We start from the raw sequence: 14,807 nt of genomic DNA, 5'->3' as shown, positions 1-14,807 counted from the left end.
CAAGAGACAAAACAGCCATCCCTCTGTCCTACATCCTAAACTGTTCACAGTGTGGTTCCTAACAAGCGCCACCTGTTAATTGGAGAAAGGGAGGATGTGGAAGCAGTGTTGTGTTTGGCAAATAAACCTGTAAACAGCCAGTGGATTTATAGAGAAATATGGAAGGGTGGCTGTCAGCACTAGCAAAGCCTGCACTGCCCGTGGCTCCTCAGCCACTGACAGCATCTAACACATATAAACAGGAGTGTGCTATGTCACAAGGAAATTATCTTTAAGTGATGGGTTCATTTAGTGTGTGGCAACTGTAACTTGTTTTATATTTCTTCCTCCCTCATTTGTGTTCCTTCTTCATTTCCTCTCCATAGATATAAATTTTTCCCCCTCTTTACCCGTGCCTCTTCTTCTCTGCACAAGTGCTGGTCGCATAAAGAAAGCATATTTGCAGAATAAAGGATAATGTGGAAACTATCAAATGATTTGGAATGTGGAAGTGAAGAAAAGGAAGCGAGTATGTCAGCATCGCGCCAGAGCGCCTGCCTCAAAACCGACAGAGCTTCTGGGAAAGGAAGCCGGTGATCAGACTTAGCCCAGGGCCATAAAACCCCCAGAATTTTGCCTCTAAACTCTAGGGGGGGGGGGGCAATTAAAGCTTTTATAGGCTTCGCCCCTAGATTTGCAACCGGCAATTAAAAATCATTACTAATCAAATAAAAATAAAAGCTGCTCAAACTACAATTTGGCCCAAGCACTGATTGGATTTATACTACTGCAAGAAAGACTCGTGTAGAAGAAAAAAAAAAAAAAAGGACACTGGTCGGAGTCAATGTTACATCCTGTAGAAAAAATGTGAGAAAAATATTAACATTTCACGCTCAGCGACAAGAACAAGAAGCCAGCTTATCAATCTGTAACAACTTTTCTCATTTTCTCTCCTCCCCGCCCATCAAACTCCAGTTTCCTCAAGATAAAACTGGGGAATTTTATGTCTATAGAAACTCAGTGAATATGTGACACACTAGAGGTTTCCTGGGTGAGACTTAGAGGGTTGGCAGGCAGCCAATGAGAGCTCCTGGATCAATCATGGCGTTGATGCATGTGAAGGCTTGTGGGTGTTGTTAACAACGGAGAGTCGGGGTGGTCAGAAATCACCCTGAGTGACACTTTGACACTGGGTGGGCAAGCACCGCAAATAGAAATGTCAGCCGTCTCAGTGGCCGGGGTTTCACAATGGCAGCGGCGTGGCACGGTGCTACATGGTAGTGTGAACACAGAGCTGTACTCCAGGGTTACCAGGTAGCACTGCACCTCAGTGACTTAGCGACAGGTGATAGAGGAGGGTTATTTTGTTTCGTTTCTTAAAAGATGCTTGAATTAAAGTGAACAAAAAGAAACCTCTAGATCTTTTATGTAAGAATTTCTAAATATATATTACTATTAAGAATTTAAAAATCTGTGGAGTGGGGAAAGATTAGAAATAGCAAGACAGAGCTTTGTGTACTGACCGTGACCGGGCAGACCCATGCTGCTTGCTAGCTGGTAGAGGCGTTGCTGCTGCTCCTCGTAGGACCCTTGCTCGCTGAGCGCTGACATCATGCGCCTGTAATGTTCCTCAGGGCTCATGTGGCCGTGGCTGCCGCCTGCCTCCACCCCTGGGCTCTGGGAGTTTTCTGCAGAAAGGAGGGGAGGGATTAGCGATTGTCAGTAGCAAACTGATCGGGAAATTTCTTTTAACTTGATCTCCAGGCTCTGAAGCTCTCCTCATAAATTTCTATCACCTCAGTGGCACACGAGATATTTATAGGAAGAACAGTCCACATTCATTTGCATGTCACGATTGTGCAGAGCACGCCACAAGCAAGAGGTTGCATGAAATGTAATACTGTCAGCAGCCTCAAAGCATTAGTGGCTCTAAATGGTAACCAGAGGTCACAGATTTGTGAAATTTTGCAGTTCAACAGCTAAAAAGCCGATTCAACATCAGACACATGAAGCACTGTGCTTTAACATTACTGCGAACTTTATTGTCAGATAAGAAATAGTGATTCAAACCTTTTCTAGTTAAAATTTGATTTCAGTTCTTAAAAGTACTAGACCCTTTGAGAAATACCTAAATATTAAACATGTTTTGGTCATATTTTCTCATTTTACCTAATAAAACAAGTATAAGCTTTATGCATATGTTAAATATGAGTCAGAACATGTGCTTTCAAAGATCATGAAGGTCCAGTGGACTGGAAGCCTCTTCACATGAAGCTACATGCGTAGAGCCATGCATTGTTAATGTTCAGAGCCTGACCCCATCATGAACTCACAATTTCTCTTACACAAAGCGCATCAGTAGCTCCGGTAACACTGCAGTGATGAAACTTACTGTATATAATGCAGAAAACTCAACAGTACAAAACAACTCTCAGCTTCGACCACTGTTAGTGTGGGTACGTGTGTGTGTAACACCTCTCTGTTGTGTTTAGGGTGTTGCGAAGACAATGCGGTGTATGATGTCTATCTAGCCGTCAGTCCCCCATACTTAATCTCCCTGCCTTTGACCTCCCTCTTCCCCCTCCCTGTCAATAGTAACATGATCTAAGGTAAGAACGGAGGGGGATATAGGAAGGTGGTTAGGGAGTTAGAAAAGGGAGACAGAGGATGAGGTGGAGGAGGGAGAAGCAGAGGAAAGAAGCAGGGGTTATTTTTACCACCCTCCTCCTTATTGAAACCTGAGTCTGGCCCCGGGCAGGCGAGCAGGAGTGGCGCTGAGGAGCGGAGGTGGGGTGGAGGTGGTGAGGGAGGAAGCGAACACGCAAGCATCTCTGTCTCCACCGACAAGCTCCAGCTAATCCACCCAAGGTCCTCGAGTGTTTGTGTGTGCGTGCGCAACTAGTCTGTGCCTGTCTAAAGTTTTCCTGCTCTCTAAACACAGCAGGGGGTGCCGACTTTGCAACTGAAAGAAAAACAGACATCATTTACACAGTGGTATCCAATCTCTCTGGCTCCATCCACACACTACCCTCACAGTCTGTCTCTTTTAGTCTGTTCTCCACCTGCATTAGTCATTAAAGGATCTCTTGTGTCACCACACTTGGAGGCAAAAAGATGTAACTTAGCATAGATAACACACAAATACTAACCCACGTACAGGTGCCGCGTCAGGCTTTGGGTGTGGACGGAGCTCAAGGTTAAGACACAGGATCAGCAATGTTTTGACAAGGCTTAAATGCACTTTTCTGGACAGCTGGCTGCACGCACACACACACACACACACACACACACAGAAACAGAGTCTGCTTTATCAGTTTCTCTTGTTTCAGTTTGTGCATGTGCAGCAGAGGAAGAATGTATGTATATATGCAAAGCATATACAGAGATTGTGTTTTAAAAACCAGAAACCTAACCATACACACTGTGAGAGGCACAAAAACACAAACTCAAAACACACAAACCTCCATTTGCCTTAAAAGGAATCCGAGCCAGAATACACAAACACACACACACTATTCTCAACCAATAACAAACCCATGCATCTTTCAGAGGCAGGGTTGTGTCTAAGTAAGACGATAATGGCCACGAATGAGTGCTTCTGTACACAGAGAAAGAGGAAAGAGGCTCCAGGCAGGACTGCAGTCGGTCAAAGGTCACCTGGTGGCCAAAGGTCAAAACAGGGATCACGCCGAGCTCGACACAGCTCAGTCTTACATCCGAATCACACACAACTGCTTTCACTCATCTAAATTTTAATCCATACTTTAACCCTCAGAAAGAAGATTTTATTAGTTTGTCAAATAAGAAGTGCAGTGTATGCACAGCGCTTGTGAGTCTGCAAAGATAAGATGTGTGGTGAGCTGCCCTTGGGTTTTGCCTGCTGTATAATGCATCAGTCAGGAAGTCTTCGTCAGGAGCCCAGAGGGACAGACTCGGTGGCCGTGCCAGCTCCACGCCGGGCGCCTGGTTTCACACCACACGAGGGAGATATGAATAATAGAGGACAGCGCCCGGATTGCAGCACTACAGAGGAGCACCGTCTTACCAAGGTGTGCCTTGTCAAGGTCCGTCATTTACGCTGTGCTAATTTCACCTAGAGAGCAAATGCTTATGCTCATATGAGTGTGTCTGCCTGAGGATATTACTGTACACATGTGTTTGTTTGGAAGATGACAGACGGGACAGGCGCCCATGCCCTCAAATCACAGCTTTCATTCATTTTTTGTGGAACACACACATATGTAGAGGTGATCAATGTTTGATCTTTTTCAGGGCTAAAAATGAAACTCCTAAATGGTTTTCATTTATTGATGTTAAATCACTTTGTAAGTAAGAACTTTGTTTTTTATTTAACTATTTATCCGTTTTTGGTGGCACCCTCTAATGTGTGCATATGTAGGAAGAAAGGGGAACGAGATGGCTGCTTCTACATACTCCTATCTCAACCAGGAGCATGTGACACACTGAGATCTGGCACATCATTTGCTCTCTGGGCCTCTGTGACCTGTAGTCACCCATAACACCTTTCTCTGCAGGGATGTTTGCATGTATATTTGGAGAAACATGATTTGGGGTCAACATTCTGACATTCACCAGCGGCCGAGTCAACTTCCATCTTTTCTCTTTAGTCATTCCGTCTTTTTTCCCCTCAAACAGTTTCACACATCTGTAACATCACAACACACAAATACACTGCCTACCTTTGGGGGATACACTGCGTAACTTCTTGCTTTCAGAGGGACACTCGCTGCTGCTGTTGGGAGAGAAGCTTCTCCTCTTGCCTAGAAGGTCATCTGTAAACACACACGGAAACCAATCAGAAACAAAAACCAGAGTAAAGACTCGATATTGCCGCTCTCCTGTGTCTCTACCTGTGTGCATGGTGGCTGCTTTGGAAATGGTAGAAGAGAGAGAGAAGTGCGAGCGAAAAATAACCAAAGAGGAGGAGAGAAAGATGAAAAACAGAATGAGTGAAACAAGGCACGGGCGTCTGGAGAGGTGCATATTCTGTCAGAGAAAAGAGAGGCCCTGCACTGCCGTGGATGACGGATCTGCCCCCCTTAGTCACGTGTTTGTTTGTCTATCTAAAGCAGGGAGGGGGGCTCTGTCTCTCTGTGCCATAATCTCTTTCCAACAGTCTGTCCTCAAGTGTTATCACCATCCTTCCTCTCTCTTTCTTCCTTTTTTCCAGATGTTGAAGCAAAACCCTCTGACTGAACTAAAGTGCACGAGATCCTCTCAGAAATACCGCTCTGCTGACATCATGTCTGCCTCACGTGTTTTTATTTTAATTTTCGTTTTTGTACCTCTACAACAACTTTTGGTGACCTCCCATAAACCCTCATGTCTCTTCATTTCTCCATCCCCTTCCTTCTCTCGTTAGTGTCATTTGGGTGTGTTTGAACCTCAGGAGCATCTCACTCTCACATTAACACCTCTCTGGCTCCTCTTCTTCCTCCCTGTTGTCCCCCCCCCACCCCTTACCTCTCCTCCCCTCTCATCTCTCTCTTCCTTCCTTTCCCATCCCATCACCTCCCACCCCCCCGCCACCTCCCCTACAAACACACCTCAAATCAATACAGGCCTTATCAGAGAAGGAGGAGATGCAGAGCACATCGCACGCAGCGCCGGCAGGAAGGAAAGAGGCGTTTGTCACTGCGCTCTCTCTCTCTCTCTTTATTTCTACTTCATGCATCTCTGATTTTTCTCCAACTCTGTTTCTTCCTCCACACAGACAGCCAAACCCATCGCAGTGACTTCTTCTTCCCTTCGTTCCACTTTCTCTCTTTCCCATCTCAATGCATAGTTTTCAGGGTGAGGCGAGTTCCCCCCCCTCCCTCAAGGAGAATGGTTCATCTCTCTCTCTCTGCTTTTTCAGCAAAGCAATTTTTCATCATTTGCACAGCAGGTGTAAACAGTGCGGAGAAAGAACGAACACAGAGTAGAAATAAAACACGTCGTCATCATCATCGCAACACCCACGCAAATATAGTTAGCTCCGCCTCTTTCCTGTGTCCAGCATTAATATTGCTGGTGGTACGTGAGAGTAAAGCTGATATGGTGTCTGAGCTCTGACCTTTAACCTATTAGCCAAACTTGTGCCTGTTCCTGTCTGCAAGGGGAAACAGAGGAGGGGAAAAAAAGGATTTAGACAGGACTCTGAGGATTTTGCTGTGCTGCTAAAGGAGTGCCGGTGTTGATGAGAGGGCGAGCGAGCAAGCGGGAAAGGATGAGAGGGAGGAGGTTCACTAATGATCCGGTGTTTGATGTTACCTCTCAGGTCCTGAGGAGATCCACTCCCTATACCATCCAAAAGAAACAGCAGGAGGAGGCGGGGGGCACTGGGAGTAACGCTAATGGACAAGTGCATGCATACACACAAACTGGATGCTTTTTACCATTTCTACTTTTTCTCCAATCTCTTTTATTATCTCTCTTTCCGTTTTTCTTTCTCGTTTTCAAATCTCGCTTGGTACTTTTCTTTCACTGGTCCTTTCAGGTGAAAAAAAAAACGAAGGTCTCCATCTATCCTATTAGTGAAATATTAACAAAGAGAGAGAGAACCCCCATTAGTTAAAGCCCCTCTTCTACCAAACACACACGCGCTTAGACCCACACCCACAGCCTCTCATGATCAAACACACTTGAGTCGTCTCTTGAGCCGACCTCACTCAAGACACTGCGTCTCCTGAGCGAGTGCCCGAGGGCCCGAGATTTGAGGGCGGAAAGCTTTTAAAGCCAATTAAATGGGGCTTCTTAGAGCACCGGCGCTCCCTTTTAATGCCAAACCCTGAGCTCTGCTAGCATCTATACTAACCCTTTTACTCCCACTAACACAGCTTACAGTCAAGTTTGCTACCTTAGGCCTTTCCCTATCACCTGCTTGTTAATATTGCTAAGGAATTAGTGGTCGTGGAGTCAAGAGTTTTAGTCCGCCTTCAAGGCTGCTATTTTAACTGTCAAAATACAGCAATTATTAAGTGCAGACAGCGTTTGCTTCTAATGATATAACCCCATGTTTTAGCTTTTCTTGGTCAACAGACAATCTGCAGTCTTGCCTTTTTTTCAGACGTGTATGTGAACACACCATGTTCCAGCCTCTTCCTCAGTTCCTCCTTGCTAGTTAACCTCCTCCTTATCTGCTGTTCCTCCCACTGAGAGAAAAGATAGATGAGAGCTGAGGGATAGAAAGAGAAAGAGGAAACAGCAGGACCTAAACGACTTCTCTTTCATGTGACACCAGCAGGGCGAATCATCAGCCAGGAGAACGTTCCCCTTCCTCTCCTACTCTTTTTTTTTTTTTTTTACCCCTCTTCTTCCTCAAACTTTAGCCCTCCTCCTCTCTTCTCTCCATCCTGTGGAGCGCGTTGACAGCTCAGACAGCCAGACTCCTTAATTCCTCTCTTACTCCGTTAATCTGTCATCTTTATCAGGCCGAGGAAGGGGAGGGGGAGGCAGCTGAGTGGAGGGAGCAGCTTGGGGGGGTGGGGTGACAGGCGGGGACGTGGGGTGGGCCGCCAGCCGCAGCCCCCCGATCAATCTCCACATTACAGCTGACAGAATGGTGCTAATAACTTATTGATCCCTCCTCCGTGCGCCGGGGCCTCCGCCGGCCCTGAAAGCCCTGGCATTGATTGGCTTACGGGCCGATGCAGCTGGGAAAGGGCGGTGTGGTGGTGGTGGGGGTATGAGAGAGGGTTGGGGGTGGTTGATGGAGTCTGCACGAGTGGAGGATGCACCACAACAACATGTGCAAATGTTCACCAATAGGAAAACTGCCACAAAAAGTGCTCGTCTTTCTTATATGATGGAAGAAACTGAAAGACGGACAAACAGAGCCAGAAACAAAATCACAAAAGGAATGGAACAAAAAAACCCCAAACATCTGACCTTAAAATGAAAATCTGTGAGTTTGATATTTTCAAGAGATCATAATTATGTAACCAAATAAAACCAAAAGTAGGTTTTGTCTTTGTCGTCCTCACTGCCTTCAGCCGGATACAGTCAGTCCCTTCTCGTAGGAATCCTCTGAACAGATGGCGTTACACGAGAAGTTTCCATCAGCAGTACCAGTGGTTTGTTTATAATGTCGGTTATGACAACCACTGTGACAGTCACCCAGAAAAAAGTTTTTTTCAAATTACTAATATGTAGGCATCGGTACACCTCACTAGGTTGAGTAGGCTACCCATATAGCAAAAGACCACTGCAGAGTGCTTTGTTGTCTACTCTATTTCCCAAAATAACGGCTACAAAACTAATCTGACAACTGTCTGTCCTAATTCTATGGAAATACCATTTATTTTGAATTTCCTTTTAAAAAGTCAAAAGAAAAAAAACATGACAGAAATAACTAATTAGAATAAAAATAAGTTTGATTAATAAATAAAATACTTCATCATCCTGAATCAGGAAACACAACATATAAAAGAAGGGGGAAAAACCATCAAGAAACATTTATATATAATATTGCATAAGTAGATTAAATATCTGAAAAAAAAATCTGTAAATGGAAAATTTCTCAATTAAACTTTTCCAATAAGGTTGTTCTGAATCCAAAAATGATGTCTAATATCTTCTGTCAGTCTTAAATGTATTGCTTTCTTTGTCAGATCTTTCCGTCTTCCCAGCATTCATCCGTCTTCTTCTGCTTACAGAGACTGTTCCTAGGCAACAGTTCATGCCCAAATATGCAAGCTAATATTCCCATTCAAACAACGTGCAATTCGCCGGTTATTAAAGGCAATTAAAGATTTAAAAGTGCCAAGAAATATTTCTGTGACGCACAACTCGACCGACTGCCGATTCTGCTCAAGTGTAACTTTGCACAAGTACAAGCAGAAAAGAAAGAAACAATACAACTACAGAAACTACAGGGTTTCTTTTAAGCGCCCAGGCATGAAGGACAAAACTATTTTCACTATTAATTCAACTATTTATTTTGTCATCTTGAATTTCACATCTTGACAGAACCATCAGCATGTCTGTTTGAGAAACCATGAGAAAGCGTTTTGTTATGGCAGTGCAATTACATCCCTGTTAAGCTGTGGGATGTTTTAAAATATTTACTATCCACATTTCCCCTTTTTAGCCGCTGTATGACAGAGCTAATATAAGCACACATCCTGGAATGTTTACTTTGGGGGCAGAATTGCCTTTCTATGCTAATCATGTAATAACTAGCTGGTAATACTTTAGAAGCAATCAGTTTGAAAGAAAAAGGCCTTGCACAAACACGCTGGGCTGCAGATTCACACGCAAGCAAACATTTAAAACCAGGCCTTTCGAAACCGCACACGGAAAGGTGCGCATGCACAAACACACACAAAAATGTGCTCAAGCCCCAAACCGCTGCTGCAACCCCCAACCACACACACGCCGACAGGCTGTAACTGCTTTTGAGAGCCTGAGTGTTGGGAGCAAAGAGAGAGAGGAAGAGAGCGAGAGCGGCGGCCCAAAAACACCTTATCTGCCTGTTTGAGTCTCCGGTCTGACCGCAGAGCCACGGTTTACAGTCTCCACAGGCAGCCAGACTCTCAGCATCGGCGCCCCTGCCCCTCCTGCCTCCTACCCCTCCTTCCCCTCCACCCTCCTCTCCGCCTCTAACAGAGCCTCTGAATAGCCAGTGGCTGGGGATTGAGAGAGCGAAGCAGGGGAGGGACGGATGGAGATGGGAAGAGAAGGGAGGGAGGCAACCTTCCTGTCTGTCTCTCAGATTTAATTAACGGCCCACTCCGGCACAGAGACGACCCGGCAAGCCTGCTTCCCTTTCCTCCTGACCCACACACACACGCACGCACACACACAAACACACACACGGAGCAGTCCGCCGCCATAGTTGCTGCTTACCCTCCCTTGATACCACTACCGCACTCATTCATCTCATTTTCTTCTGGCTCCCTATTTCCAAATGTTTCCTCCATCACAGCATCTCCGTCTCTCGCTGCTGCAGACTTTTTCTTCACCTCCTCCTGGCTGCCTTTCTCCCTTCTTTCCCTCCACTGTTCACTGGTACACATTAAACACCTCTGGAGGAGTCGAACAGCAGAGGTGACTGATGCAACAGCATAAACACATAAACACAAGCATTTATGCTGCGCCAATCCCAAAGCCAAACAATCCACTGCTTTAAAACTTCATGTACATTTCACCCACCTAAGTATGTGGACGCAAATTCGAACTTGAGTTGATATTGCGTAGGGACGCAGATGTATAACTACATGTTATTTGTGTGTAATTGTGTGTTTGAGAACGAGTGTGTGTCTAATTTCACTGGCAGACAGAATTAGAGCCAGTGGCTGATCGGATTGGACTTGTTTACAGACACGAAGCGAGCCGCTTAGGCAGCCTGTTAAATCTCCCTTTAATGCTCAAGCGGACAGATTTTAGGGTCTTGGACCCCCTACGTGTAGGCCACACTGTGCGCGCACCATCCCCCATTGCTGCCCCACACCCACCTCCATCCCCTCTTGTCTTCCCCCATTAGGAAAATCATTCATGGCTCTGATTTCTCCATTAAGTTTAACAGCTGATTAGACTGGTGTATTGGTGGAAATCTGTCCCAAACAGGGACCCAAAGACACCGGCTGAGCTGGCTGTTTAGCAATCTAATACTCTTCCCACCTTGCACCCACTCTACCTCATATCGCAGGCACCGTATGGACAATTAATCTGGCAGACAGAGTATATGAGCACACGGAGAGACAGTATGGAAGTGTTGGGTCTGGGGTGATTATGCCACTTGCTGTGCCTCCTACTAATGGGATAAGAAGGGACAGGGGTTGAACTCCGGGTAACAGCAAAGCAAAGGTATGGTCTTTACTGATAAAAAGGCACCCAATTATTTAATTAAGGGTAACTGCATTTATTTAAAAGTGTTTGGATTATCTGATAGAAGTTTATAATCCAGGGTTATTCATGTGTCATGATCAATATTTTCACCTGCAGGCAAAAAATCAAAAAAAAGAAAAAAAAATTAGCAGGGATAAGAAAAAATAAAACTCTTGAGATTAATTAGTTCAACATGAAACACCTTCCAACTGTTTTAAGTCTTCAACAACCCTAAAATTATAGTTAGTGAACTTCTTATATTACTGTGATAATGTGAAGATTTTGCAAGTGTACCATCAAAAGCTACACAAACATACTTGTACGCCACTAAAGTTAAGTGCAACTTACAAAATGTGAGCGAAACATACAGTACAATGGACTTGTTTCTAAACAGTGACTTACACAGAGGCTTTCTGAACACCCATATGTCTTTGATGGCTGCACAATATCCTCATACAGTCTACTTGACAAATAGCTGTGATTAAATGTGGTCTGTGTTCTGTGTTTAAGCTGGAAGCAAAGCTCTTAGCTTAGCACATGCACACCATGGTTCCTCTGCTCACATGAAACTGGATTAATGGCAAACAAAGCTATTTATTCAGAGGTAATTTAAAACAGGGGGTTTAGCCAAAAAAAAAAAAAAATCCTGGAGTGCGGCAGAGAATGTGGGAAGAACATTAAGTAATCAACATGAGCGACCTTTAGGAATTACTAATACGCTTATGTTAAATTCCCTCAATCACATAAATTACAGTAAATTAAATGGTTAATGGAACGTTTACATGTGTTTTAGGAGGTGTAAAGGGGCATGTATCATCTGCCTACATGCAAAGGAAGAAAGAGAAAGACAAATGTAAGAAAGAGAAAGAAAGAAGCCACCTTACATTTTGCATACATTACAAATGCATACTGTTAAAACACACACACACACACACACAGGCATCATCATGATCCTACCTGTGTGTCCAGTACTGGTGCTGTGGTCAGAGGCGGACTGGCCTTCGGGCATGCCGTGCTGTCTGGTGTGGTGCAGGTTGGAGATAATTGTAGAGAGGTCAGTGTCACGACTGCAACACACAAAATACACACACAAACACACATAGAGGAAAGAGAGCACAATTAAAAGTAATGAACAAAAGAAATGAACTAGTAGTAAACCCAAATCAGTGTGTAAGCAGCAGCATATAAATTCATACTGTTTCACATAAGACTTACCACCGAAATCCTCCATACAGACAGACCTGCGCTCTATAAAATGCACATCTTCACACAGACTCAGCAGCAACAAGTGGCTGTCCTGTCAACTGGCTCTTAGCTCTGAGGTGTGTAATACACTCTGACAGACTCCCGCATCCAGCACTTTCAGGTCTCATCCCTACTCATCTTCCACACTAAGATGTATTAATGAACATATTCACAACCCATAAGCAGTTTAACAGCTTAAAACCCGCTCTAATAATATGCAAAGACAGGTAAAGAATAGTTAAGATAAATAAACGATTCGATCGCGCTTGGGAGTGGTTTTATTTATTAAGAATGTATAAAATCCTCAAGTATAAGCCACCATTGATTGCACTAACAATTAAAAAAAGGAGCTGCAAGTCTTCTCTAGTCTTGTGCCTACACTAATGTTAAGTTCCTCACATGATAAAAAAAAAAATAGAAAGAAAGAAAATTATTATTCACAAGAATTTCTCAAACACCCTGTCCTGCCCTTCAGCACCCAGAGGAGGAGCAGGAGGAGGGTTAACAGATTAGACCCAGATTTGGTTGGAGCCGCTCTGTCCTTTCAAATTCTCCACCAGCTGCCTTTCTAAACTCCCCACACCAGCGGACCCACACAACTGTGTCATGGAGGCATTTCATTTGCAATCTGATTACCATCCTGATCGCATTAAATGGCATAATGATGGGAAATAGGCGCTTAGCGTTTGAGGGTAGCGTGGCCGCGCGGTGTGTGGAGTGTAGTCAGTGTAATGGCAAACAGCTTGTGCGGCAGGAGAGGTACAGGGCTGAATGTGTTTTTTAGTTACAGTCTACATATCTTCTGTCATAGTTATGCGATATACCTGCTGCACACAGCTGTCCCAAAGCCCATGAGGATTTAGAGATTTTTGCACATACATGCTGTGTTGTTTTCACAGTAACCCTAACACGTCATTTCACAGCATCAGCAACCTCTCGTGTGAGCAGCAATCTCATTTACAGCCTTAACTGGCAACTTTATTGAAAGCAGAAACATCTATGAAGGGGGTCTGGTATGACACGGCAAGCACAGTTTATGGGACAGAGGCGGTGAATGGTTCTTAGCTGCCACCACTATGACGAGGCCACACTGTTTGCGGCTGCTGGATTTGGGTTTTTACAGTCCCATGATTACAGGCTCCTTCTGTAATGTCAGGCTGTCGGTCGCCAAGCTGTTTTCCACACGCTAACAGAAAAGATGAAGGGTAGTGCTGAGGACCTCATGCTGGCCCTGCTGGCCTCACCAGTCACCTCTCAGGCACAGAGAACCAATGACTCAGAAAATAGTTGCAGACAAAACAGTCACCATCGGTTGCTAAGCAAGGAGACGCTTGATTGGTCTGTGACTGCAAACTTTTTACACTAATGACAGACTTCTTTTTTAGAGTGCAACTTACTAAAATTGGTAGCTCTAAGCGTCTGAGAGGGCAATGATTTTCTTCAAAAACGAAAATGAGGTCCAAAGAAGGTTTTTTAAAGGTCATTATTGTGCGTTTGTGTCACCCACTGACTCCAAACCATGCCATCCGTGCACAATGCAGTTAGATGCTCTACTGTGGGAAGCTGCAGCCAAATCCATCAATCAGTTAGCTGCATTATAACACCACCCTCTGTCCATCATTTAAAGTGATCGTGATAATGCCATCGTGAACTTCTCAGAGAGGTGACGGGGTTATTATCCCATGGTGAAGTGGCCGCTCAAAGCCGTGAACGGCAAGGACATTGTTAGTTGGGTAATTAGCGCACTTCTCCTGAGCTGTCCCGCCTCAGCTCGGGCTAATGAGGGCCTAGCCTTATCCCCACCCACCTATGCCCTCCCTCAGCCCCCTCCTTCGCTCATTCTACGAGCGGAGGCAAGGTCACTCTCAAGCCGTGGAAGACGGAGAGGGGGGCTGGGGACGCTGTTTAAAACTCAGTCACCTGAGTCAGCGCTCCCTAAGGAGCTCCTAAGGCCAGGGTTAGCTGGGAAGGACGGAGGCCTTGGAAATGATGGAGGGAGGGGGTTATATAGCGGTTGTTGAGCCCGATTGCTAAGAAGGACATGAGCCGACTTCTCATCACCCACGTGCACCAGAGACAGTCACCTCCTGCTTATCTCTAAACTGGTCAGTACTGTTCCTTTGTTACTGGACACAGTGAACCAGACACTGGGTTAGCCAGAGTGTGTCATTAATCAAATACCACTATCTACTAACATTACTGATGACATAAAACTGTCATAATCAAACTTCCACAAAGGCTGAATTTAAATTTCAATACAATCCATCTCCAGCTATGATACTTATTTTTTTTAGCCTGTATAAAGCAGAACATTGCAGTTCCCAGAGTAACCACTTGAGGCTGGCTTCCAAAGTGAGTCACTCTCATTTGAAACTGTTAAATAAAAAGCATTTAAAGCCATGTTCAGTAGTTTTGGGCTCCTTAGTTTTCCTTTTCATATGCATTTTCATTAAAAAAAAAAGGATGCTGGTAAAGCTCAAAGTTAGGGGAACGGGTTCTACCTTGGCTATACCATTTGTGCTTTTTGGAACATTTTTAATGTCTAAAGTATCTGACAAATAAGATCTGCTGTGTGGTGCAACACATAACATATTGGAAAATGCATTATTTAGCATTATTATTATTTAGCAGATAACTGTATGTGCATTATAGTATATACCAGGGGTCGGCAACCCTAGGCACGCGTGAAGGGTTAACTGATGGCACGACCATAGCTGGACTGGCCATTGGGCATACTGGGCATTTGCTCGGTG

General features: G+C 44.6%; 1 protein-coding gene across 4 annotated transcripts in view; it reads right to left on the bottom strand.

The window, feature by feature from the left end:
- samd11 (sterile alpha motif domain containing 11) overlaps positions 1 to 14,807 on the bottom strand; it is a 49,039-nt gene that overhangs the window by 13,178 nt on the left and 21,054 nt on the right. For 3 of the 4 annotated variants that reach the window (XM_005732877.2, XM_005732879.2, XM_005732880.1), the window contains exons 4-7: positions 11,767 to 11,876; positions 4,851 to 4,868; positions 4,680 to 4,772; positions 1,503 to 1,667 (exon numbers count right to left, since the gene is read on the bottom strand). In XM_005732877.2, the coding sequence (XP_005732934.1) occupies positions 1,503 to 1,667; positions 4,680 to 4,772; positions 4,851 to 4,868; positions 11,767 to 11,876 (386 nt within the window). The remainder of the gene's footprint in view (positions 1 to 1,502; positions 1,668 to 4,679; positions 4,773 to 4,850; positions 4,869 to 11,766; positions 11,877 to 14,807) is intronic. The other variant, XM_005732878.2, reaches the window with a different exon arrangement.

This window comes from Pundamilia nyererei, unplaced genomic scaffold, assembly GCF_000239375.1.
Source record: "Pundamilia nyererei isolate P.nyererei 1_Seehausen unplaced genomic scaffold, PunNye1.0 scaffold00049, whole genome shotgun sequence".
NCBI lineage: Eukaryota > Metazoa > Chordata > Actinopteri > Cichliformes > Cichlidae > Pundamilia > Pundamilia nyererei.
Note: the sequence above shows the minus strand (reverse complement) of the source record. Positions and strands in the feature narration are given on the sequence as shown.